Source organism: Puma concolor, chromosome B3, assembly GCF_028749965.1.
Source record: "Puma concolor isolate L17-30 chromosome B3, mPumCon1.1.hap2, whole genome shotgun sequence".
NCBI classification, from domain to species: domain Eukaryota; kingdom Metazoa; phylum Chordata; class Mammalia; order Carnivora; family Felidae; genus Puma; species Puma concolor.
The window spans coordinates 139,181,603-139,208,566 of NC_141672.1; the positions used below are offsets into that span (position 1 = coordinate 139,181,603).

At 45.3% G+C, this 26,964-nt stretch overlaps 1 protein-coding gene across 1 annotated transcript in view; it reads right to left on the minus strand.

Annotated features, from left to right (window-relative positions):
• Window positions 1-26,964, minus strand: part of SV2B (synaptic vesicle glycoprotein 2B) — a 188,643-nt gene that overhangs the window by 22,832 nt on the left and 138,847 nt on the right. The window contains exons 3-9 of the mRNA XM_086711486.1: window positions 25,301-25,481; window positions 24,810-24,961; window positions 18,509-18,642; window positions 16,345-16,434; window positions 10,797-10,907; window positions 9,608-9,696; window positions 7,141-7,305 (exon numbers count right to left, since the gene is read on the minus strand). Coding sequence (XP_086567612.1) covers window positions 7,141-7,305; window positions 9,608-9,696; window positions 10,797-10,907; window positions 16,345-16,434; window positions 18,509-18,642; window positions 24,810-24,961; window positions 25,301-25,481 — 922 coding nt within the window. The remainder of the gene's footprint in view (window positions 1-7,140; window positions 7,306-9,607; window positions 9,697-10,796; window positions 10,908-16,344; window positions 16,435-18,508; window positions 18,643-24,809; window positions 24,962-25,300; window positions 25,482-26,964) is intronic.

Sequence of the window (26,964 nt, forward strand, 5' to 3'; positions counted from 1 at the left end):
ACGGAAAGCCGAGAAATACAGTTACATATATACGGAAAAGTCACTTAAGACAAAAGTGTTACTACATAGCAACAGGTGAGAGATGGGCAATTTCATAAATGTAGAAACAACTGGTTATTCCTATGGGAGAAAAATCAAATGATTTCTCTGATAGATGGAGACCACCTCCAGGCAAATTAAGGGCTGGAGTGTGAAAAGAAGCTTTCAAACTTAGAGAAACAAACAGAAAATGACTTTAGGACTTCCCACAGGAAGGATTTCTTAAATTAGAGCCAAAAGGCACAAATCTTAAAGGTAAGTGGCAAACCTGGTGGTAGAATACAAAATCTCTGCCCAAGAAAGGACTGTTTATGCAAAAGTTAAAAAGCAAATCGCAAAATGTCACAGCCAAGAGGAACCCAAGGAGGCATGACTGACCGCTAACTAGGATGTAGTGTCCTGGATGGATCCTGGAGCAGACAGAGAACAGTGGGTAAAAGGAAATCCCAGGAAAGCATGGACTTTACTTACTGATATTGCTTTATTAATCGTAACCCGTGTGCCATGGTAATATAAGATATTATAACAGAACAAACAAGGGGTTGGGTATATGGAAACTCTGCACTATCTTTGCAATTTTTCTGTGAAACTAAAACTGTTCGATAATAAATAAAATACTTATTTTTTTAAAAACACAGAAAAATTTCAAACATACAGTTGACAATTGGTTTTTACAAATAAATGTAAAGAACTCATGAGCTGTAGACTGAGTGTGTGGGTCCCCCCAAAATCTGTATGTTGAAACCTAATCCTCAATGTGATGGTATTAAGAGGTAGGGCCTCTGGGAGGAATTAGGTCATGAGAGTCCTGAAGGGGATTAGTGCCTTTGTAAAAGGGGCCCCAGGAAGCTCCCTCCTGCGTTTCTCCTTATGAGCACACAGCAAGGAGACAGCCATCTAGGAACCAGGAAGAGGACCCTCACCAGACACAGAATCTGCCTGTGCCTTCCCCTTGAACTTCCAGCCTCCAGAAGTGGAAGAAATAAATTTCTGTTGTTTATAAGCCACCCAGTCTGTGGTATTTTGCTATGGCAGCTTGAAGGGACTCAGATATCATGCAAATTAATATGAAAATCATTATCCAATGAATGAAATAAACGGAGCCCATGAACAGGTGCAGAAGAAGAAACCTGAAGAGCCAAGAAATACAGGAAAAGATACTCAAACTCATCAGGACTAGAAAATGCCAATTAAATGACAGAGAGAGACCACATCACCCTCCTCAATCCCACAAACCGAGAGTGAGCCCAGTTGTAGAGAAACAGGTGCACTCATCCTGCTCAGTGGGAAGTGTACTTTGTACAAGCCTCGTGGAGACCAGTGTGGCACTGAGGCTGAAGGTGTTCACATCCTTCCATCCAGCGATTCCACCTCTAGGTATATAAGCTAGAAACGTCTTCCACAAGAACACATATAGTCAAAAACTGCGAATGATTTAAATGTCCATCAAAAGATGAAGAGACAAAGGGGTGCCTGGGTGGCTCAGTCAGTTGAGTGTCTGACTCTTGATTTTGGCTCAGGTCCTGATCCCAGGGTCGTAGGATTGAGCCCTGTGTCCATGCTGGCTGTGGAACCTACTTAAGATTCTCTCTCTCCGTCTGCCCCTCCCCTGCTCACATATGCACATGTGTGAGTGCTCTTTCTCAAAAAAAAGTAAATAAACAAATAAATAAAACACAACTACATTATGGAATGCTTACATAATGGGATTTAAATTAATGAAACTGAGTTATGTAGCTATATTAACCAATTCAAAGAATCTTCACAACCCTAATTTATACAAAAAACAAGTTGTGAAATTTATAGTATAATTATACATTTACATTTATAACATAGTATGATATTTATCTAAACTTTAAACCACACAAAAGAATACTGTACAATGTTTGTAGATATATAAACACATGGGAAAAATATAAAAACACTCATGAATATAAAACACCAAATTTATTAACAATGGTGATCGTGGGGCACCTGGGTGGCTTAGTCAGTTGAGCATCCAACTTCAGGTCAGGTCATGATCTCACAGTTCGTGGGTTTAAGCCTCTCATCGGGCTCTGTGCTGACAGCTCAGAGCCTGGAGCCTGCTTTGGATTCTGTGTCTCCCTCTCTCCCTGCCCCTCCCCTGCTTGTGCTCTCTCTCTCTAGAAATAAATAAACATTTAAAAATTTTTTTTAAAAAGCAATGGTGATCATCATGCTTTGGGAGAGGGAAGGATCGCACCAAGTGACACAGAGTGAGTAATATTTAATCTATTTTAAAATCTGGAGTAAATATAGCCTAGTTTATGATTTTATAATGTTAGGTGCTCTGAATAGGGTTGTTGGCATTACTCTCCATTCTCCACATATTTGATGTATTTCACAATGGAATTAAAAAGAAAGGAGACAGAACAATTGTTATTTGCAAATGATGAGATCATATAACAATAGCAAAGGGAAACTGTTAGGACTAATAAAAGAGCTTAGTTAGATACCAGATAAACACCCCAGAATCAATAGGATCTCTATTTATTTGCAATAACCTGTGTAAATGTTTGATGGGGAGAAAGCAAACCCATTTTCAGAAGCCAATTAAGTTATAAAATATCCTGGAAGGGTCTCCACAAAGAACTAGGCAGGGCCTACATTAAATTACAAAACTTTACTGAGCAATTTTATCAACTCTGAACCATGATGTATGTTTTATATCTCAACATTATGGTGCTCAGATACGGAATTGGAGGCTTACACAGGTCAGAGAGGGTTTGGCTAGTCTCTGATGCGTATAGACTTGGAACCTAGTCCCTTAAGCTACTTCCTCAGACCCAGAAGCCAGAAGGTGCATTTACACATTTCCCAGCCTTTGGAGGTTCACGGACCTTCACTGCCCTGAAACAGACCCCTGCAGCTGAAGAAATTTCTTATGCATGCCTCACTACAAGGAGCTTTGAACAGTGTGGGTTACACCTCAGTGTGATGCATGAAACCAACCTTCTCTTTTCTGCTACACTAGCTGCCTTATTTCAGAGATCAACCCCCTGACCTTCCATTAGAATTCATTAGATGGTATCTCATTGTGGCTTTGATTTGTATTTCTCTGATGATGAGTGATGTTGAGCATCTTTTCATGTGTCTGTTAGCCATCTGGATGTCTTCTTTGGAAAAATGTCTGTTCGTGTCTTCCACCCATTTCTTCACTGGATTATTTGCTTTTTGGGTGTTGAGTCTGACAGCTTTTCTCCTATTTTTTCCCCTGGCTGATTGTCTTGTATAATCTCCTTCCCCAGTCCTAACCCTCCCAGAAAGGAGACCCGCCAAGCAGAAATTCCTTCCCAAGTGGAAAGGGTAAGTTAATTAATTAATTACTTTACACATGCTCTTGGGCAAAACGCTATCCTCCTTTCAATTAACAGTACAAGAAGCCTGGCCTGACATTTTGGCTCAGGGTTTAGAATACAAACTTTTTCTCTTGCCTTTCTTGCACTTTCCAAAAACTCATGAGCTCTACAACAAAAGCGGTGTGAGAACTCAGAGCCCCCTGATCCCATTAGATGCACCAGGAGGTTTCAGATGGTGCTTGGGGGACCGGCCAAAACTGATCTGTGTATACTTTGGTTTCTTCTTGGTGCCAAAGATGGTCTTTCAGGAGGATGAAGTTCAGGTTTCAAGAGGTTCTCTTTTACCGACAAAGCCTGTGGGTTTCCCCCATGTGTGGCAGTCAATAAGGTAAATAATTTCAATCTAAATTTTAAATTAGCAAAATGTGGATAAAATCAGCAAAGTGCGGATTGGAGAAGTGTACCACCCAAGCTAAAGAGCAGCAGTTAACTCTCGGAAGAGGCTTGGGGGTTTCAAAGATGAGGGGTCTTCTACCGTACGACCGGCAGGTGGCAGCAAAATCCAAGAAAAGAAACCAGGTTCCTTCATTTCTTAGATCAGTTTCAACGTTCCTAATCTTCCAAGTTAAAAAAAAAACCCTTTATATTCAAACAATTTGCTGGGAGTAAAAAATATGGGCTTCACGTGAGAGCGGGCTACTTTTAGGATCCACTGGTTAAAAAACATATAAATGTCAAGTTACAATGAACTCACCGCTACTTTTGAAGGAATTTATATTTTACTATTACACAAAAATAGCCACGTGCTCTTGAAATGTAGAAATATGGCAGCATATCTGTGCATGTGGAATGTTTACATCCATTCTCAGACAATGCTTGGCATGCCTATGCATTCTCAGACCCTTGGCAATAACTGTATGGTCCCCTAGGGTCCTGAGTCCATTGGAGATCACTGCTTTCATGAACCCTGGCTTCCTCCTCACTCCCACCCGGAAGCTTGACACAAGTTTCCAGAGGCTGAGAAAGTTTAAAAGAACTGAGTGGATCAGAAGTTCCCATTTTCCATGTACCTAAGTCTAAGAACTCTAAAACCAGCCTGTTGCAAACCATGAGGCTCTGGCATTGCAATGAACTTTTCAATGCAGAAGATACCATGTGACACAGGGCCTCTGTGGGAATGGAGAGTTTCCCAGTGAGACACTATCTGGAGTTAACCAAGGGTTTGGGATTGGAGTCCAACTGTTCTATTTACGTTGGATGCGTGATTTGGGCAAGCCAGTCAGCCTCTCTGAGTTTCTGTACCCCCAAGCATATTCCTTGCCTCCTGAAGGGTTCCATCATTTTTGTGAGGATTAAATGTAATAGTCTAGGGGCACCTGGGTGGCTCAGTCGGTTAAGTGTCTGACTTGGGCTCAGGTCATGATCTCGCGGTCCATGGGTTCGAGTCCTGCGTCAGGCTCTGTGCTGACAGCTTAGAGCCTGGAGCCTGCTTGGGATTCTTTGTGTCTCCCTCTCTCTCTGCCCCTCCCCCGCTCATGCTCGCTCTCTCTCTCTCTCTCTCTCTCTCTCAAAAATAAACATTAAAAAATAATAATAAATAAACTATTAAATGCAATAGTCTATATAAAGCGCTTAAGGCAGCTGCCAGCACACAGAAATGCTTCACAATGTCAGCGGTCATGGTTATGCTTATAAGCCTCATTAGCCATGTCATACTATGGTCACTACTACTAATATCAGAATAGAATATCAATGAACATTGGAAACTTCATAAATGAGGTCTTTTTTACTGACTCGGTCTGTGCAGGGAATGGTGTCACATCATGGGTGACATCTGGCCATCCGTAATGTCCCTTAGTTTCCAACACTTACAAAGAGTTCTTATAAAGCAAGGGCAACATTTCTTCCTTGGCAACGTCAGCACAAAGTCGCCTGACTTAACAGCAAAGAGCCCTGAGAGTGAGAAATCCCGGGGTAACTGCCATCCATCCCCACTAGTTGCCATCGCTGGAGTGACCACTCTCAGCAGATTTCAGTGACTGAAGTGTCTGCACAGAGGCCGTGTGCACGCGTGGGCAGTAAGTGTGTAGATGTTTGTGACTGGACTTCTACATTTAAACAAACATCATCCATGGGGTGCCTGGGTGGCCATCAGGCTGAACAACCACCTCCTGATTTGGGCTCAGGCCACGATCCCAAGGTCATGAGATCAAGCCCCATGGCGGGCTCTGAGCAGAGCATGGAGCCCGTTTGAGCTTTTCTTTTTTTTAAGGTTTTTTTTTTCTTTTTTAAGTTTATTTATTTTGAGAGAGACAGAGACAGAATGGGGGAGGGACAGAGAGAAAGGCAGAGAGAGAACCCCAAGCAGGCTCCGCATTGCAGCACAGAGCCGGACGTGGGGCTCAAACTCACGAAACTGTGAGATTATGACCTGAGCTGAAACCAAGAGTCGGACACCTAACCGACTAAGCCACCCAGGCGCACCAAGATTTTCTCTCTCTCTACCCCTCCCCTCTCTCTCCTTCCCTCTCTCTCTCGAAAAAAAAAATTAATAATTTTTTTTTTTAAACACATCATCTGAAAGTCTGAATTCCTTGTCCACTCATGCTTGGTCCTAACCTTCTTCCCCAAAGGTCTCATATTTGTAGAAATAATATTCCCCTTTTCATCTGACACTCTCTGTCTCATCCTAAAGAGCAGCGAATGTTTGCTAAGGGGCAGCCTATCAGAGCAATCCGGGCTAGCCTGCAGCAGACATCCTCCTATCCTCCCTGGACTGCACCCAGACACAGGCTCCTCTCCCAATGTGGCTGACTGACGGCCAGGGCCACTTCTCTCAGATGCTTAGCTGGGCACAGGGACCGTGGGACCCCATGCACCGCAGGGCGGAATTCTTGGTGTCAAACCTTGTACAGAGGTGGTAAATATGGAGTTTACATCACTGACACTGAACTACCTGGGTATTTCTGGTGCCGCCATGCAGCCTGGCTTGATGAGCCTGCAAAGTGCAATTCAGGAAGGGAAACAGGAGTAAACGTTCAGCTGAGTAAATCATGTGGTCTGGGGTCAGCTTTAATGTACTGTCCTGACCCATCTGGGGGCCTGCAGAGACCGGCCTCAAAGAGGCATTCTTAAAGCCCAGTGCGGGGGACGGTCCATGTCACTGGTCCCAGGAATGGGAAGAGAAGTAAAAGGGATTGATGAGACAGCCCCACAAAGATGTGGATTCTTGCAAGACAGCACTGCTTTTGCCCCTCTTTATGGCAGTGAGCCATGCAGACCCACCCTCGGAAGTAATATTAGACGAAAGAATCATATAAGATAGCATCATATCAGCGTCTGGAGTCGCTTCTAGAGAACTTCCAAACTCAAAGAAAAACCTCAAAAAACAGACATTGGTTTGGCATAGGGATCTCAACCCTCTGGGCGGGCCCTGTCTCTAGGCAGGCATGGGTAAGAGGCCACAGCCCTGTGGGCATCTCCATTAAAGGTGTGAGGTCTCAGGAAAAGTGGTCTGATTGCCTCTCCTCAGTCAAACGTCCCCATCCTTGGATGAATCAGCCTCTAGCCAGGAGATTAGGGATGACTGGAGGCCAGCACCACACAGAGCCCCAGGATGCCTCATTATATCTCTGGCAACAGAGTAAAGCCATGGTACTACAATAGCCTCGGAGCTCATCCTCCTGCCATATTGAATTCTCTTTCCAGTGGCCCCCCTGCCAAGAACAGTCCCCACAGACTATCACCTTGATCCGGGGAGAGTCCGTGGTCTCTCACTTACTTGTCGTTCACAAGTTTCCCGCGTCGGTGAATCTGATTCTCCATCGTGAAGTTGATGGTGGCATCGTATACGTGCTCACCGACAAACACCTTCATTTTGGACTTGTATTCTACGTCTTGAAAATACCGAATCATATCAGGGAACCAAACCGTCAGTCCATAGTAGCTGTAATAGAGAAGACAGCACATTCGAGCAGCAACATGCTTTGTGCTTTCATGATCAGAGTCCACATTCCTAGGCTGGGGTAAATCAAGCTCATTTTAAATGTATGAATATGGTTCATGATTAGAAACTTCAGTATTATCACTCATCACACAAACAGATCTAAGGAAAAAATCATAACCATCTCCATAGATGCTGAAAAGCCATGAGACTTTTTAAAAAATGTCATTCCTGATTTAAAGAAACACCAATAGATTGGGAACCGGCGGGCACTTCCTTAACACATAAGAAGATACACATCTCAGTTCAAAAAGGAAATGGTAAAGGCACTCTCACTAACATCAGAAACAAGACCAGGACACCTATTATCCCCACCACTGTTTAACACCACATCTTAGGTCTTGGCCAACTCCGTTAGGCAGGAGCAAAAACAGGAATCTAAAATTGTGAAGCAAGAGGTAAGACTATCTCCATTTCCTGGGATGACAAATGTATCGAATATACTGTTGAGTGCGAAAAGCAGATGTGGAACGCGTGTTCCTTTAAATAAGGAAATGAAGAAGAAATAAGAATGAGAAACTATGTCTATACCTCTCTGTTGTTTCAACATTTGAAATGCATTGCCTATTCAACAAAAATAAATCAGATGTAAGTAAATATAAATAAGACCTATTTTAGAACTATCAGAGAATTGAATCCTTGTGTTTACTATCTTTAGCTTCTCAAATGTTTCCTTCTCATTTAGACAGAGGAAGTGGGGGGGAATAGGGTCTGGTTTCCTTTCTAGCTTTACCTATTCGGGTCTCCATGAATAGGTATGGAGAGAAAGTAGGTCTCGCCATGTTCCTCCATGAGTCAAAGAGCTAATAGACCCCCTTTAATTTCCTTTGGGTACAAGTGACGGTGAACAAAGCAATTTCACAAACGGAAGTTTAAAATCTCATTGAAAGTTTCTCGCTGATAACAGCAATTTATCGAGCACTTATTAAGTGCCAGAAACTACTGCAAGCACTTTCTACCTACAGTAAATAGCCTCACAATGCGGTAAATGGCTGAAGTGGCATAAGGAGGGTCATTATATTTGGAGGGGCATGAAATGACAGGGATGAGAACCTACCAGTTAAGAGAGGAGCCAGCTAATCACCAATCCTGCTACATTCAATTTTCCTTATTGGGGGGGACATTATTGCAATGTTTCACTGTTTTATCTATTTAAAATCACAGTGCAACTGATGGCCGCCTACTCAGGCCTTGTTCCCTGCTTGTTCCTCAAGAACAGAAGCTAGATTTTGTTTCAGCAGCAATGGTATCTTTAGCTCAGAGGCCAATCCTGACTAGTCTGAAATCCCTGGTAAATCACATCCCCTTTGCCAGTGATTAGTTAGGCAGTAGGTGTGTGACACATCTGGCTAATAAAGCAGAGAGAAAGGCTGCTGGGGAGGGGGGTGTGCTACTGAGAAAGCATTCCTTGCTGTTAAAAAGAGAAGCTCGGGGGGCGCGTGGGTGGCTCAGTCGGTTAAGCGTCCGACTTCAGCTCAGGTCATGGTCTCACGGTTCGTGAGTTCGAGCCCCACGTTGGGCTGCCAGCTCAGAGCCTGGAGCCCACTTCAGATTCTGTGTCTCATTCTCTCTCTGCCCCTCCCCTGCTCACACTCTGTCTCTCTCTCTCTCTCTCTCTCTCTCTCTCTCTCTCAAAAATAAACAAACACTTAAAAAAATTGAAAATAAAAGGAGGAGCTCAGAGAGAGGCAGCCTCTTCCTCCTTGGAACATTTTCCCATTGGTGTTTTTGTTTGTTTGTTTTGTTTTGTTTTAATTTTGTTAATGTTTATTTATTTTTGAGACAGAGAGATACAAAGCATGAGCAGGGGAGGGGTAGAGAGAATGGGAGACACAGAATCCAGAGCCGGCTCCAGGCTGAGCAGTCAGCACAGAGCCCGACGCAGGGCTCGGACTCACAAACCCCAAGGTCACAACCTGAGCCAAAGGTGGACGCTTAACCGACTGAGCCACCCAGGCGCCCCACCCCCATTGTTGATGGGATGCCAAGAAGAGGTCAGGCATCTGGCCATCACCAGGAGAACTATAGGCTGAGGCTGAAATGCCACCTAGAGTCTGCCTCTCTGTGGAATTCTTGTTACAAAGGAGAAGACATGCCCTTGTTGTAGAAGCTACTAGAATGGGTTGCCTGTTACTTGCAGCCAAAAGCATCCAGACTCTATGTGTTAGAACTAATTGTAATCTTCGGTTTATAGATGAGGCACTTGCACAGGGAAATTAATGAGGTTAAGTAAGACAGAATTTACCTTAAAGCCATGGTGAACCAGACCACGGCCAGAATCAGTGTGTTCATCCTGTAGGGTCCCATCACGCAGTACATAGCATTATCCCAGACCTGTAATCCAGAGAAAAGTTATTAAAACAAGGGATTTGTGACCTGGAAGATCTCATTTCTTTTTTTTAAAAAATTTTTTTTTTTTTCAACGTTTATTTATTTCTGGGACAGAGAGAGACAGAGCATGAACTGGGGAGGGGCAGAGAGAGAGGGAGACACAGAATCGGAAACAGGCTCCAGGCTCTGAGCCATCAGCCCAGAGCCCGACGCGGGGCTCGAACTCACGGACCGCGAGATCGTGACCTGGCTGAAGTCGGACGCTTAACCGACTGCGCCACCCAGGCGCCCCTTTTTTTTTTTTTTTTTTAATTTTTTTTTTTTTTTTTTTTTTTTTTTGGAAGATCTCATTTCTAAGATGTTCTGATAAATTCGCAAGGAACCCAAGAGAATGGGGAACCACGGTCTCCTAGAGGCAGCAACGCTGTTCAAATAACAAAGAAAGCCTCTTTTCTCACTGCCTGGCCTCAGCCTCCAACATAACAGTCCTAGAGCATCTTCCCTGGGAACATGACAATATTCCACACATGTCATCAAAAGCACACTGAGTTGGGATTCTGAGACACTGAATAACCTTGAGTAGTGAGTTCTGCTCCCTGCCTGTGGGAATGGGTGATATTCCCAACATTTAACAGCCGTTCAAAACGAAGGTCATTGGCTGCCTCAGTGCTCGACAGCGACTTGACTGGAGAAGTCACTTCTCCAGAGAAATGGCCTTGCTCTACACAGAGACTTTCTCAGAAATCTCCAACACACTTCAAGGAATCTTCAACTTCATACACTCCTTTCTTTCTCTGAATTATGTAAAAAAGAAGATGCTAGAGAGAAGGATGTTTACTAAGAGTAGATGTTGCATCTGCGTACAAAATCTCTTCTTTGGGGAGGAAGAGCAAAGAAAAGCACTAAGGTTTAGAGAGTTTGGGGTTCAAGTCACCCAGGGAGTGAGAAGCTGGCATGAGCTACGTCCCAAACATGCCCGTCCAAGGTACTTCCTCCCATCACACTGCCTTGGGTTGATGGGGGCATTCAGGGTCTTTATCCTTCATCCACCGAAGTTACAGCTTGCCTACACCCTCTCATCTCCTGCATGTTCCCAGGCATACCTGCTTGAAAGTGGTCTTGAACCTGACCAGCCAGCGCTGGTACCAAGTTCCTGTTGAACTTTGGATCTCAATGAATTCATCCATTTGCTTGGGAGTTTTGATGTGGGACACCTGCAAAACAAAGACGATGGAGACAATCTTAACCCCGTTTTGTGTCACACTTTTCAATGTTTCATTTAGTGTAACTGACTTTACGTAAGTTATCAAGGGCTACGGGAGCCTTTGATGACCCTCTAGTTCAGTGATCTTAACCAAAGATGGACATGGCCTCTCTTAGGGCTCTTTCCCAGACAGGTACGTCCTACCGCAGACAAGATGAACCCATCTTTTCATTAGATCATGCTTTTGAGAAATTTATATTCGTCAGACATACTACACTGAATTCCCATCTGTATCTGATTTGCCTACACTAGAGTTGACTCCACCTTGAAATCCACAAATCAATCCTTAACAGGTATTAACTATTAACATCACAGAAGTCTAGGACCCATGTAAGCAATGGTGTGTGTGTGTTGGGGAAGGTGTTGCTACTTAAGATATTTGTTTAATGTTTATTTATTTATTTTGAGACCGAGAGAGAGAGAGGAGAGGCAGAGAGAGAATCCTAGGCACTGTTAGGGCAGAGCCTAATACAGGGCTCAATCTCACGAACTGTGAGATCATGATCTGAGCCAAAATAAACAGTCAGATGCTTGGGGTACCTGGGTGGCCCAGGTCACAATCTCATGGTTTTGAGTTTGAGCCCCACATCAGGCTCTCTGCTGTCAGCACAGAGCCCCCTTCAGATCCTCTCTTCCCCCCGCTCTCTGCCCCTTCCCTTCTAATGTGCTTTCTCTCTCAAAAATAAATTAAACAATTTTTTAATAAATAAAAAAATTTTTTAATTAAAAAAAAAGAGTCAGAGGCTTAACTGATTGAGCCATCCAGGTGCCCCACTACTGAAGATATTTTTTTAAAACACAGCAGAATGGAAGAAATCATGTCCTCCTTGCTGTCTCTGGTTTTCCTGGTAGAAACCAAATAAATGCAGAGTAGAGATAAGGTTATATATCTCAGCGCTCCCCCTCAAGCACCCTGCAAAGTGTTGACTTGTCCAATGTCACCAAGTAGCCCCTGTGAGCAATCCTGACTCACCAACACAGTGTCTGTCTAGTTAACCCATGTTTAAAGCAACCACTGAATTCTAGAACCAACCATCATGTCGGGGAGATTCCCAAACACACAAAGTCTTTTGAGCCAAGGTTCATGCTTGCAGACATATTCAGGGGGAAAACAGAAGAACATTCAAAAAAATTCAGAGTTTCCATCACCCTCTCCAACAAACTTGTCTAAGGATAAAGGTTTTAGTCACAAGAGTGTCTCCATCGCTTTCTTCGGCCATCTGAGAACGTGAGGACACGTGAGGAGACAGGGCTGGAAGTCCACAGGGAAAAATCAGACCCTGGATATGGACAATGGACTCATTAACTCTGAGCACTAGGTCGAGGACAGCACAGCTATGCCTTTCTAAACCCTAAAAGCAGTAATTCTTAAACCTGGGGGAGGGCCGGGCACCTCTTGGAGAATCTGGTAAAAGCATCTTCCTGAAATTGGAGGGACATGAGCACACTGAGAGCCTCCTGGGTGTGTCCAACCATCCACAGGTGCGTGTCCATTGCCAATCTCTCTGCCTGGGGACACAGGAGGGTGAACACACAGGTCCTGCAACAGAACTCTCGGCTGGAGCTGGGCTTCATGTTATCAGACACCTGCAGGGAAACCATGAGCCCTTGCTGCAGCCAAAAGAGGTCAGAGGGGAAGGCTGACACCAAAATCAGGAAGCAATCAAAAATCGGACTCCAAAGCATTAAGATGGACACTCAAATGCAATCTTTTCCCTTCGTTGCTCCTGGGGGGAAAAAATAACACCCTATTCCCCAGGGATTTAGGGATTGAGTGTATTAACAATTTCAAGCAAAACTACTCTAATTTACAATTAACTAGGATACTTGTCTTTGATTGGGTCTAAATCAGGACATGGCCTGTGTTCACCCCAGCCGTGCAGAACATTTCACTGGGGACACCTGCCAGGGGGCAGTTCCGAAACTTGGGAGGCAGTCAGTAAATGGGGTGGCTGAAATCTAGGGCTTTGTAGGGAAGCAGAAAGTTCTCCTCACCCCTCTTAGCATCCCAGGCTGGGTGTGAAAATTAAACTGACAAAGATAAATTAACAGGAGAAAAACCTACACGTTCGATTGAATTTTAACATGTACAGGGAGCCTTCCAAAGAGAAGGAAGAAGTGAGCAGAGCAGAAAGCTTTTATTCCTTTTAGATCAGGAACCAAGGAATTTGTAAAGAATTGACAAGACAAAGGGGTTTGGGCTAAGAGTAGCAAATGGTGAAGAAGTAACTGGGACCAAAGCGTTGATTTACAAACAAATGTTTGTTTACACAGCCTTCTCGTGATCCCTCCCCCCCATCTCTGGTGATAAGAATGTCTTCTTTCCTCCTGGTACAGGGACAGTAACTTCACACAGCAGATTAACGACCTGTTCCAGGGAAGAAGGGTGAGTGGGGAGAGGTCAGAGTGACCTTCCTGCCTCTGCCATTTTCCCAAACTCCTTCAGTTTAAGACACTCAATATGCCAAGGTGCCATGTTTTAGGGTAGCGTGTCCTGAATCCCGGCAGCTCAAAGGCGAAAGCGAGGACCCGAGGACCCGGCATCTGTTGCTCTCCTGCTCATGCCTTCATTAGCTGCGGGGAGCACTTGGGACCAAAGCAGTTAACCCCATCCGGCTGGAGTTCACTCCAGACTGCCACTGCTCTCTGACCTGTCAGCACTTTCTGCTTGTTCTTTCTTTTCTTTCCCCCTGGCCCATCCACTCACCCACTTCTACATAATTAAGAGGATTACAAAGTCAGCAGGAAATGCTGAGGCCACAACCTTTTTAATTCTCTTTCCTGTTAGAAGAAAACTGCTAAAAGCAGGGGTGATGCCTAAAGACTCGTGGACCAGCATGTGGGCTGGAGTAACAAAATGCCCACGGGTCACAGTACCCACCTCCCCACTCAGGGATCCCCGCCTGAACTCTTCCTCGAGATACACGTCCATCCCCAAGGTGAGGGGCTCTAGGGCGCGAGGGAAAGGCTGAGTTTTTGCCTTTGAAAACCAGAGGCTTCCGGTTTATTGATTTCCAGGCTGAGACCTCCTTCCTCAAAATTAGGCTGCTTAAGGTTGAACACGTTAAGAGAGAATGTGGGATTGCTTCCCTAAAAACCACTCCTGGTCTGGCAAGCCCACACGGTTGATTTAGAAGAGGTCCTTCCAGAAGCAGCAGTCAGGGAAGCCACCGTGTGTCAGATACCGCAGGGCCACCTGGGTGAGACGGAGGCCAGGAAGAGTTTACAGCTACAGGGAAAGGCAGGGACAGGTGCACAAATGAGGCAGAGAGCAATCATCCAGCAAGACACCTCTCAGGAGGGTTCTGGGTTTGCTTGGAGTAAATACACCAACAGACTGCTTGAGGGCTCAGGGAATGACAGAGACCAGTGACCTGTGGCGCATGAGCCAGAGGGAGGGCAGGGGAAAGAGAGAGAAGGCTAAAAGGCAGGAGGAAAAGTGGGGGAAGGGGAAGAAGGCTGTGTGCTCTGTGAGGAAGTGCCTCAAATTGTCAGGAAGGCTATTAAACTCGCAAATGCCTGGTACAAATGACGTGTGTCTGTGTCTGTTTGTGTGTGCATGTGTCTTTGTGTCTGTGTGTGTGTTTGTACACATGTGTCTGTGTGTCTGAATGCGTGTGTGTGTCTATACATGTATGTCTTTGTGTCTGTCTCTAAGGAATAAGCAGGAGCTTGGAGAACAGTCTGTGGAATGGGTGGGGATGGGGGGGGTCAGGACAGAGCCAAGCATGCCCAGTGGGCAGGGAGCCCCACTAACATCTAGCGTCCACACCTGCAGGATTACAACCCATCGCAGACAGCGGTAGGGGTGGGGGTCCTGGGAGAACCATGTACGCCCTTAACATCTTTCATTTTGAGTGTTTCTGTTAGTCAGTCATGCTTCTTAATAAATGGGTGTCATAAAAGCACTGGTCTCATATTTTAGATATTTTTAGGAGCATTGGAATCGACAGAAACAGGCCATTGAACAGCAGCCATTTATTGCTTGGTTTAGTTTATGAAAAATAACAGGTCATAACATTTTTGAATAATAATTAACGCTTATGTAGCCCCTACTCCAAGGCAGATAGATACTGGCTTAGGTCATTTATTCAATCCTTACCAAAACCATATTTACAGATATTATTATCGGGTTTTTTTCCCAAGAAGGAAACTGAGGCAGAGAGAGTGGCTTGCCTAAGCCCACACAGCCAGAAAGTATCAAAACTGGGATTTGGACCCAGACTGTCTTGCTCTGGGTTGTGGATTCTTAGCCACCACATGGTCCTGCCTGAGCCTTGGGGCTTGTAAGCAACAGTTAACAAGGACAAGTGTTCGGTCCAGAATCGATGGCAGAGGCCAAAGAAGCGAACGCAGGGAATCGGAGCTGGAGGCGGCTCCCCCGGGAAGGGCTTCCTTGTGGAAATGGATTTGAAGTCAGCCTGAAAGGAAGTTATGCAAACAGGTGCTCAGAGACCCTCAGCGAGCCATTCCTCCCTCACCGGCCACAGACCTTGGCCAGGGGAGCAGAGACCGTGGTAACTAACAGGACATCTTCGTCGTGGAAACTGACGCTCACAAGTTCTTCACTTATTAAACCAGCAAGAAACAACATTCAGCCTAAGAGAAACGGCTCTCCTGTTGCTTGCAACACTTAGATTGGCACAATCCGACTGAAATGTAATTTGGCAAGATAACTCAAGAGCTATAAAAATCCTAGTGCTTTTTGAGCCAGTCATTTTATTTCTAGGAGTCTAGTTGGAAAACCAACCCCAGAACTGGAAGGGGAAGCAACCACGAGGGTGAGAAGGTTCACTGCAACAATGTTAACAGGAACAAAGTAACAAAACAGGGTAAATAAATTTCTAGTATTCCCGGACATGTCCAGAGAAACCGTGTTAATGTTCCCAACATTAATGTTTATTAAAAGGATAATTCTGTGGGGTGCCTGGGTGGCTCAGTAGGTTAAGCATCTGACTTCAGCTCAGGTCATGATCTCGTGGTTCGTGGGTTCGAGCCGCACGTTGAACTTTGTGCTGACAGCTCAGAGCCTGGAGTCTGCTTTGGACTCTGTGTCTCCCTCTCTCTCTGCCCCTCCCCTGCTCATGCTCTCTCTCTCTCTCTCTCTCTCTCTCTCTCTCTCTCTCTCTGTCTCTCTGTCTCTCAAAAATAAACATGTTTTAAAAAGGATAATTCTGAGACAACAGACAGAATGCTTATGAGTACTCTTAAAAATATGTCGATGTAAATATATGTACATATGCCTATCCCCATAGAAGGTCAGGGGTTTTATTGTATACTTCCTTTGTCCAATTAATATAATAATAGAATAAAATTAATTCTTAGCAAGACAAAATAGTGAAAAAGGACAGTCCCCCCCTTTGTTGGCATAGATGCCACACACTCACCGTGAACACCTTCTCGGGGGCCCCCTTCGCCCTCATGTTGGTGTCATGCACTTGCTTGAGGATCATCCAGGCTTCGTCGTGTTTGCCCATCTGGTTAAAGCAAGCATAGAGGAATGAGAAACCTGTGGCTGAGTAGGGGTGGAAACCCTATGCATCTGAGTGTGTGGTGATTAGACAGGGACTCGCGGCCATCCAGGGCTCGTGAAGGACTAGGACTAATGTCCGCCCCCAGCCCATCTTGGAAGGATAACAGGGTAGCGCCTTCCAGGTGCAAATGGGAGGCACTACTCAGGGCGCCTGGGTGGCTCAGTTGGTTAAGTGTCCAAGTTCGGCTCAGGTCATGATCTCACGGTAGTTCGTGGGTTCGAACCCCGTGTCGGGCTCTGTGCTGACAGCTCAAGCCTGGAGCCTGCTTCATATTCTGTGTCTCCCTCTCTCTCTCTCTGCCCCTCCCTCGCTCATGTTCTGTCTCTCTCAAAAATAAACACTTTTTTAAAATTGTAAAAAATGTGAGACATTACTCCATTATACACTATTCCCATCACACAGTACAACACTCCTAGTTGTAAAGTTGAATGGACTGCTGGGGCGTCCAGGTGGCTCAGTCGGTTGTGTGTCCAAGTTCAGTTTAGGTCATGATCTCACGGTTTGTGAGTTTGAGCCCCGAGTCGGGGTTGCTGCTGACAGTGTGGAGCCCACTTCAAATCCTCTGTCTCCCTCTCTCTCTGCTCCTCCCCCTCTGGTGCTCTCGATCTCAAAAATAAACATTAAAAAAAAAAAATTTTTTTTTTAATGTTTATTTATTTTTGAGACAGAGAGAGACAGAGCATGAACAGGGGAGGGGCAGAGAGAGAGGGAGACACAGAATCTGAAACAGGCTCCAGGCTCTGAGCTGTCAGCACAGAGCCCGACGCGGGGCTCGAACTCATGGACCGTGAGATCATGACCTGAGCCGAAGTCAGACGCTTAACCGACCAAGCCTCCCAGGCGCCCCAACAAACATTTTTTTAAAATTGCACGGACCACTAAGTGGGAGCCACATTCCTCTCTGACTAGGGAGAGCAAAGCAGCAATATGTTACAATTGAATTGTGTTCCTCCCACCCCAGGACCTTGGAACATGACCCTAATTTGGAAAGAGGGTTGCTGTAGATGTAATTAAGACGAGGTCCTACTGGAGCAGCGTGGGCCCCTAATCTGGTTCAACTGGAGTCTTTATAAAAAGCCAGCCATAGGAATATAGACACAACCTGGGATGACTCGGGCAGGAAGTGGAGTGAGGCAGCCGTGAGCCAAGCGACTGCTGGCAAAGCACCAGAAGCTGGAAAACGCAAGGAAGGACTGCCCTACAGACTTCAGAGGGAACGTGGCCCAGCTGACACCTTGATGTTGGACTTCCAGCCTCCAGAACTGTGAGACAATTTCTGTTACTTTAAGCCACTCAGTTTGTAACAGAGTCCTTTGAAACGAATACACAACAAAGGGAGTATTTTGAGATATCCCTGGTTAAAACAAAACGAAAACAAACAAACAAACAACAACAACAAAAAAACCCCTTGCTGTGTCTGCCCCTGATCAATGGGACAAAAGGGAATTTGACAAAGTGATCACTCTGTAGAAAGATCTAGAAGGAGACACATAGGTGGACTCAGAATTGGGGGTGGAAGAGATTTCTCCTCTGCCAGCCCCACCCTGTCTGACCACCACAAGCCCAAGTGCCCCGCCCCACCCCCAGCTGGAAGGATTCTTCTCTCAAGACACCAGCAGAAACTCTCAGATGGTCTGGATGGTCAAAAGTCCTCATGGACTTGGGAACCACACAAGTATTGCCACAGATCTCGCTGCAGCAACTTGAAAAAACACCCCACCGCTTTCAAGAGCCTCTGGAGAGAGTGGGGGCTGGAGGCAGCGTCGGGAAGCCCCCTCCACCGCCACCCAGCCTGGGGGAGCCCTGTCCCACTCTGCACTCGGGGAGCCCCTGCGCCCCTCTGCCCCTGACAGTCTGCGATCCAGGGTGCACGGCCACCGCGGATGGCAGTGAAGCCAGACATAATGATGGGCCAGGTCGGCCAACAGAGGGGGTGGTTTGCAACCTGCAGGCAGGAGGGGACGCGGGGCTAAAGGGCTCTCAGATGGGGTGGGGGGGGGTGGGGGTACTGACTCACCTCCAGCAGGAACCGTGGGCTCTCTGGCATGAACCTCAGGGCCACCATGGACACGGTGCAGGGCAGAGCGCAGATGATGACAAACACCCGCCAGCTGTGGAAGTGGTAATTGGTGCCCATGCTGAAGCCCCAGCCTGCGAAGAAGCAGCCAGAGCACTTTGGACATGATCTCAGAGTCACCTTCCAGCCCTGGCTCTCAGCTTAGGGCGCGAGAGCATCACCTGGGGAGCAGGTTAAAGTGCAGGCCCCCGCCTGTGCCCCCAGCTTCTGACGCAGAAGTCTGGAATGGGCTCTGGGAATGTGCATCCCAACAGCCCCCCAGGGTGGGCCAGGCCCGTTCTCTCGGCCAAGAGTACAAAGGAAGGCAGCATCCCATATTTCGATATATTCATTAAAATTTAACGCCACTGACAGCGCAGACCCTGCTGGGGATCCTCTCTTTCCACCCCGCCTCTCTCCCTGCCCCTCCCCCGCTCATGTTTTCTCTCTCTCTTTCTCAAAATAAATAAATGAACTTCTAAAAAACTTAAACAAACTGTTAAATAACAGATGATCTATTCCCTGGCCTTGACAAATAAGGTGCCCTGACCTACCCTTGCAGGATTCCTTTCCTTTCCTTCTCCTAGCCCCTCCCACAGAGTGAGGGGCCTTGCGTTGACCCATGTGAACAAATCTCGCTCCACCACAATGAGAATGAGTGCCCTTGTCATGATTCCTTGAGTTTAGTGGGAATTCCTGGGTTCTGAGCACCAGAGCATGATCTGGTAGGAGGCTGATCACTCTTCAGGGACCCCTTGCCTTATAGGAAGGGGTATGGCTGAAGGAGAGCCAGATCAGGGCCTTACATGACACTGGGGATCCCTCTTACCCAGGTCAAAGGGCAATACCAGCTCCGGGTGATTCTAATGCAAAGGGTTACAGGACCCACACTTTGAAAAACAGCGTCAGTCATAATACGGGCACACCCCGATGTATCGTGCTCCACAGATACTGTGGTTTTTGCACATTGCAGGTTTGTGGCAACCCCGTGTTGAGCAAATCTACTGACACCATTTTCCGATCAGCATCCACTCACTTTGTGTGTCTGTGTCAGGCCTTGGTAATTCTAGAAATATTTCAAACGTTCCATTATTACCATATTTGTAACGGGGATCTGTGATCTGTGATGATTTGCCATCAGCTCAGGAGATGGTGAGCATGTGTTCAGCAGTAAAGTATTTTTTTAATTAGGATGTGTACATTTTTTAGACATAATGCTACTGTACCCTTAATAGAGTATAATTTGGTATAAACATAACTGCCGTATGCACTGGAAGCCAAATAAGTCACTTGACTCACTTTACTGTGATATTTGCTTTATTGCAGCAGTCTGAAACTGAACTCCTAATATCTCCAAGGTATGCCTATATTACATTTTTTTTTTTATTTTAAAGAGATGGGGCTTCTAAATTCAAATGAATTCTATCATCACTGAAATGGAGAGACTAGCTCCTACTCAGCGTTGGTTATTGAAAGCACTCTAAAATTCATTTTTAGAAATTGCTTCGGGATCTACAAAACATTATTTCAAATGTGCCCATGGGTCGCAAAAGTCCCTCTTTTGAGGAATGGTAGCACAGAGGAAAGAGCCTAGACATTTGTAGTCACATAGATCAGAGTATAAATCCTGGCTTTCTCACATCATTACTGTGTTGGTGGGTTTTCATAGCTGCAGAATGCAGGTAACACTATCACCACAGATCTGCTGGGTACAAAAGCTTCTGACAACCAATCATTCATCTGCTTTGAGGGTAGATTTGATTTGTTTGGAAATAGCTACATGATACTTAGTGCCGAAGCTGTTGACTGAAATAGACGAATATCAGCAAAGATCAGCAAAAGAATTGCTTAAAAAAAAAAAAAAAAATCCGGGGCGCCTGGGTGGCACAGTCAGTTAAGCGTCCGACTTCAGCCAGGTCACGATCTCGCGGTCCGTGGGTTCAAGCCCCGCGTCGGGCTCTGGGCTGATGGCTCGGAGCCTGGAGCCTGTTTCCGATTCTGTGTCTCCCTCTCTCTCTGGCCCTCCCCCATTCATGCTCTGTCTCTCTCTGTCCCAAAAATAAATAAACGTTAAAAAAAAAAAAAATCCAAGGTTAGGGGCACCTGGGTGGCTCAGTCAGTTAGGCATCCGACTTCGTCTCAGGTCATGATCTTGCTGCCTGTGGGTTTGAGCCCCGTGTCGGGCTCTGTGCTGACAGCTTGGAGCCTGGAGCCTGCTTTGGATTCAGTTTCTCTCCCCGCACTCCCCCCCCCCCCCCCACCTCATGCTCTGTCTCTCTCTCAAAAATAAACATTAAAAAAAATTTTTTTTTAAATCCAACGTTATAAAATAGATTGGTTTTCTCATGCCACTCAGAGCAGCTTTGAAGACACTCCAACAGCATATTTTTAAGACAGAACTGTATAAATGAATATATTGATTTCTCAAGTTCGGAGGGTAATCATTACTGGGACACAAAGTATCTACTCCATTTACTATCTGTGAAGCACAATAAAATGCAGTGCAATAAAATGAGGTATGTTTATACTTCAGAATACACCATATGGCCAACTCCGTGGTGGGCAGTGAATGTCTTCAATGCTCTATTCCTCTCATTGTGCTTCAACTCGGTCTACGCACTGCTGTTTCTGCTGATTCTTCCTACTTGGAGCAATTAAAGGACGAGCCAGAGGGAATCCCAGGTTGGGGGGGAAAGAGGGACTGAAACCACCGTGACACATTTGGTCACACAATACACACTTCATCCAACTTTCTCAACGGGAACCAAATCTCTGTTTTGCACAGCATGCTGTCCCCGGGGTTTGTTTGCTTTAATTTTAATTAAAAAGCCTTTCCTTCCTCCTGAGAGCAACACTAGAAAGGGGAAGATAAAACCACAGTCATATTTACACATTTGCAGCTCATGTCCAAAAGCTACTCTGGAGTAATTAGAAGTCAAGTTGATCAAAACTACACAGCAGTGAAACTCAGGTGGACAATGAGGGAAGGAGAGCAGAAGCAGGTGTGTTTCTAAAGCATTCTGCCCAAGACAAACTTTTTTCTTTATGATAATATGTATAAATTATCTAAAATCCATTATTCCCTTGTGCCTCTATGGTTTTTATGGCAGCTTTACTAATCTGCATTTATCACGTTCATTAGGCAGATCTTTGGGACCTTAAATTAAATAAAATTAAACAGTGAACTGCTTCCAAATATATGTAGCAACTATTAATTTGGAGACAGGGATTGTTCTGGTTACTGATCTTTTAGCTTGCCCTCCGTCATGATTTCACAAACAGCTGGTGGTGCTGACTACAATGGGAATTCATCTTCCATAATATATTCATATTTTTTTTTTTCTGGGCTGTGCCCATGAATTCCCAGGAAAACATTCTGAGTTTTGTAATTTTCTTTCTCAATGACTCAGTCGCCCGAATTCCTGGTGCCAGGACCTCCCATCACTTCATTCCTGCAAAAGCAATTAAGTGGGTTGCACAAGCCGAGCACAAACATGAGTCTCCTTTCTTTAGTTCCCCTGGCGTGTGTCCCTGCTCAGGGGAGGGGTGTGAGAGGATTAATGTCTTAGGCACATTGAGAAATATCATCAAATGTCTGGTTCACTGTGGACAGGGCATCTGGTCCCGGTAAAATGAGGCTTAAGGTAAATAATCACTCCTGTGATAAGGTCATTCTAGTCTCCCATGTTCCTAGGGTAGGCTCCCCGCCCCAGCTAATGCTTGTTTCAATGAAGCATAATCATCCCAGAGGCTTGTATGTTAAAAAGGGACTATAAAAGTCACAGATTTCATACAAGCCTGCAAACAGGAAACACATCCTGTCCGTTTGGGGTAAAATATTTCACCAGGAGCCCTGATGTCAGCCAGCAGCGGCCAGCCAGCAGCTATGTGGCCCCTCCGCCATGGGCATCCCATTCAACTTGGTCAACACGCTCCCAACTCGAATCCTAGTATTGCTTCCTTAGCAGCCAGACCCCCAGACATCAGTGTGTGCTTGTACGCGTAAAGCAAAGTGAAAAAGCGATGCACCGTGCAGGGACCATTGTGGGTAGTCCCTCTCACAACACCCCACAAGCTGTGGGCTCGGTCATAATAATGCAGACACGTGGTCTGGGGGGCACTGACTCCGCCCCCCATGCCGGGGAGGAGGGAAAAGTATCCGGAAACCAATCGGGACCCAGCATCCCTGGGGTGTCCTGATTGGCTGAGGTGGGCTCATGACCTAAGCTGAACCAATCAGAAGCTCCCTGGTCAGGTGTGCAGGGGAACTTCCTTGGTGGAACAAGCAGTGTGCAAATGGGAGGGTGACCTTGTTGGTGCTGCTGGGATGGAAGCTAGCTCGAGGACGAGACGCATTTTAAACATATTCTCAGCACTGCCCTTTGCATCCTAGTTATTACTGAATGAGAGGCACGGATCTCTATGGCTCTTACTTCCTTCCCTCTCCGCCTTCTAGGTGAAGGAACCACGGCTGGACGAGATGAAGTGACTTGGCCGCAACCACACAGCATCACCACTTTGGCTCAGCTTTTATGCAGGTTTTATTTGTCCCTACATGCCTCTCCTCCATAAAAAAAAAAAAAAAAAAAAAAAAAAAAAAAAAAAAAAAAAAAAAAAAAAGATTGTTTACTTAATTTAAATGTGGAAATAGTTTCTTAGAGCTCACACATGGGGATGAGTTAACAGTGCTAATGATACTATAGCAAGAATTGCTGGGGAGGGGAAGCAATTCCTCTGACCCATGTAACCAACACTATAGTATATGGGTCATTAAAGTATGTGTTTGCGTGAAAGGCAGAGTGCAGAAATGATATTAGGAGTAATATGATTTTGTATCTAAAATGATGGAGAACTGCTTCTGGTGACAGAATTCTCTGGAAAACCCTTCATCCCTTGATTTCATTATTCCTGTTTCTATTTCTTTTCTGTTTCTTATACGAAAATCCAGTGGGTTCTCAAAGACGAGATATGGCAAAGATTCCACGTTCACAAACCCGTTTCCTCTACTTGCTGGGCACACGGCAAGATTGCATCGCCAAGTGTCCTTTGCAGTATTGGTGATCACGTTACAGATTTGGGGCCAATGGGATGGAAGCAGAGAGGGCTGTTGGCCCTTCACAACCACGCACGTACAATTGCCCATACTCTTTCCCCAAGCAGACTTTAAGCCACGTGTTACAGACGGTGCAATCACACGCTGGAAAGAGTCTGAGCCCCAATATTGCTGATGGAACAGAGCCACCTGCACATCAGGAATATCAGCCCTATTTTACAAGAGGGAGAAACTTCTGTTATGTTAAAACAATGAGATTTTAGGATTTATCAGATTACCAGGGTAATGAATCCAGCATCATCCAGGGTAGGCAGTGTCTATACCAGAACTTCTTAAAAAGATATACAAGAGCTTCCATCACCTCAGAACACACAAAGAGGATGAGATTTCAAGGAGGTGAATGGCTAGGGAAGTGTTGGTTAGCTTCGGGCAGTTCTCTGCTACCCCTGTAGTTCTGCAGGATTCTAAATGATGGCACAGTCTCACCCATCATCAGGGGTTTACCGAAAACAATTTTAAGGACGCTGATGGCATTTATTGCCCAGGATGCTTAAAAGACATAATCGAAATCAAAACTGCTGCGTTCTTCCTACTTTACTCTTAACAAAACCAATTGTGAAAGTAAACACTGCCAGGTCTCTGTCCAGAGAATCTGGTTTTTGCAATTATCCAGGATAATAAAATTGTTCCAGCTGAATCGAAGACCTTGTCTGTAAGGGCTGCCCCACTTCTGCAGCCAAACAAGAGTGACAGCAGGCACTAGAATGGAGAGTATACAAGAGTACCGCATGGGAGCAGGGGGCAGGCAGAGCACCAGCATTCAAGGTCGTGCCAGGACGTGACCTTGGCTAAGTCACCAACTTCTCTTGCTTTTGTTATGGAATCTATAAAATGGGGTTATCAAAGCCTAACTTGCTAGGGGGAGGAGGGCTGGGGAGATAAAGGTTGAAATTCTTTCAAATAGAACAAAGAAAAGAAGGAAGGAGAGAGGGAGGGAGGCAGGAAGGACAGATTGTATTCTATCCAGAAAGCTGTGTGTACTGAAATTAGTGATGTGTCTTCCAGCGTTGGAAGTTCTATAGAGAGATCAAGGTCACACACAGGAACTGTGTGTGAGCTTGGGGAATAAGGTTGAGGACGGCAAATGTTGTTGGATGCAGGTGCCATAGTGACAAGGATCCCTGGGCTTTTTGAAGGCAGTGCACTCACCATAGTGTGGAATGATGCTCCAGGCCATGGCAGATGCATAAATGCCCCCCGTCATCCAGAAGATGCCCAGCCAACTGAGGTGTTCTCCTCGCTTCTCCCGAGACAAGAATTCAGAAAAATAGGCAAAAACAATGGGCAGAGCACCCCCAATCCTGCAAAAAGAAAATGCCAAAAAGAAAGAATCGAGTCATACACTAAAAATGGGCTTAGCAGAAACCTAGTCACCTTACACCCTACCCGTAAGTTCTGTGGTAAAGTAACCCAGTGAATTTGAAAGACTGGCTAAGGTGAAGCCAGTATCGGGTTATTTTGACCTTATACACTGACTTTACAACCTAACCCCTTTCTAAGGTTCAGCTTTAATGTACTATCTTGGAAGTCAAACACAAAACCCAGTCCAAGGTTTTCCAGAAGTACCACTCGGAACTATAGTGCCAGGATGGATGGAAACCTGGTCTATGAGGGTCCAGCAAAGCCCTGCGTTTGCATACCCTATGCCTGAGAGGAGTCGGCAGAAGAGGAAGGCTCCATATCCCTGCACGAAGGAGGAGAGAGAGGCGAAGGAGGCGTTGAGGGCCAGAGACATGCTGAGGACTCTCTTCCTCCCCAGCTTATCGGCCAGGCCCCCCAGCACGAAGGCCCCCGCCATCATTCCTAGGTAGACTATCACCCCTGCAAGGTGGGGGGAAAGAGAAGACAGGGTGGAGAGAAAAGACAAGACATTAGAAACCATGCAATGTTCTAGAAAATCCAATGCCCCTTTTTATGTGTTCTAGAGAGTCTGCGTCACAGACATAAAAGGTGGACTATAACAGATGTTCATGGCAAATTAGAAGTGCTGTATGAATTCAAATTCTTAGGAATGCCATTCGAAAAACTAGCCTCACAGGTTGCCACATATGTGCACATACTAAAATAGATCAACCATAGCTGGGTCTGATGTACCCTTCTTGAAGATGACTCTTTTAGAGGCATAATCCGCAGAAGGTAGTGCTGTCATTTTATTTTTAAGCAAGCAAGCAAGAAAGAAAGAAAGAAAGAGAAAGAGAAAGAAAGAAGGAAAGGAAGAAAGAAAAAAGAAAAAGAAAGAGAAAGGAAGGAAGGAAGGAAGGAAGGAAGGAAGGAAGGAAGGAAGGAAGGAAGGACTGTGTGATAAAAATCCTTACCTGCAGGGTTATGTTTAAAGAGAGAATTTCAAGGGGAAAGTGTGACCAAAGGTTATAAGGAACATGGGAAGGAAGAAAAGGGTGTGAGTGAAAAATGCCAACTACCCATAAGACTGGCTATGTTATTATTCCCCCCAAAAAAGACCATCTCCAAGCTACAACCAATGTTCAGATTTCTCAGGGTAATAAGAGCCCAGCAATGAGCATCCTTTCTTTATCACATGTAACTTTACTTCCCTTCTAATAATAAGATCGGTTAATTTAAGATATCCTATAAATATATTGCTATTGACATGTTTATGGTATTGCAATGAAAGTCAGCATCTTCACGGTCATGGCACATCCCCAGAAGCATGTGGATAATGTCTTCCTACTAAATATTGAAGGCTTACTAATTATCAATGCCTGTGCTAAGTCCTGATGTGCTTTACCACACCTGTGAAGGAAACTTTGCAGACCATCCTTCACGAAGTCAAAAATATGGAATACAGATTACATAAGTATCCTTTCACCCGGCCTTGACTGGAAACCAAATGGTGAACACAAACTGTCTTTCACAGAAAGGAAGCTTCTGGATCTGCAGATGCTTTATTTCTGCAGGTGTGTGCCAGGAAGGGCCGACAGAAAGCAAAGAGCTTCAATTAGCTGATTAACTTGAAGGCTGGTCCCCAAAAGGAGAGATTTAACTACGCTCTGTCTTATCTTCCCCATGACAGAGTTCTTTCTTTTATCATTTTATTCCATGAGATGAAACGAAATGATAGCTTTGGTGTTGTCAATGGTGTTCATTAAGATTTTTTTCACTCACCTGTATTGTCACTTTCAGCCTTTACACACCTCAAAGCCATGGAAGATGCTATTTCCTTTTACGTTTCTGTATATGCTGTTACTTCGTGAAATATGCCTATGAGTCTACAGTATATATTAAATGCCTATTATTAGGTAAGCATTCTTTTAGTTACTGGGCATACAGTGAGGTACAAACACCT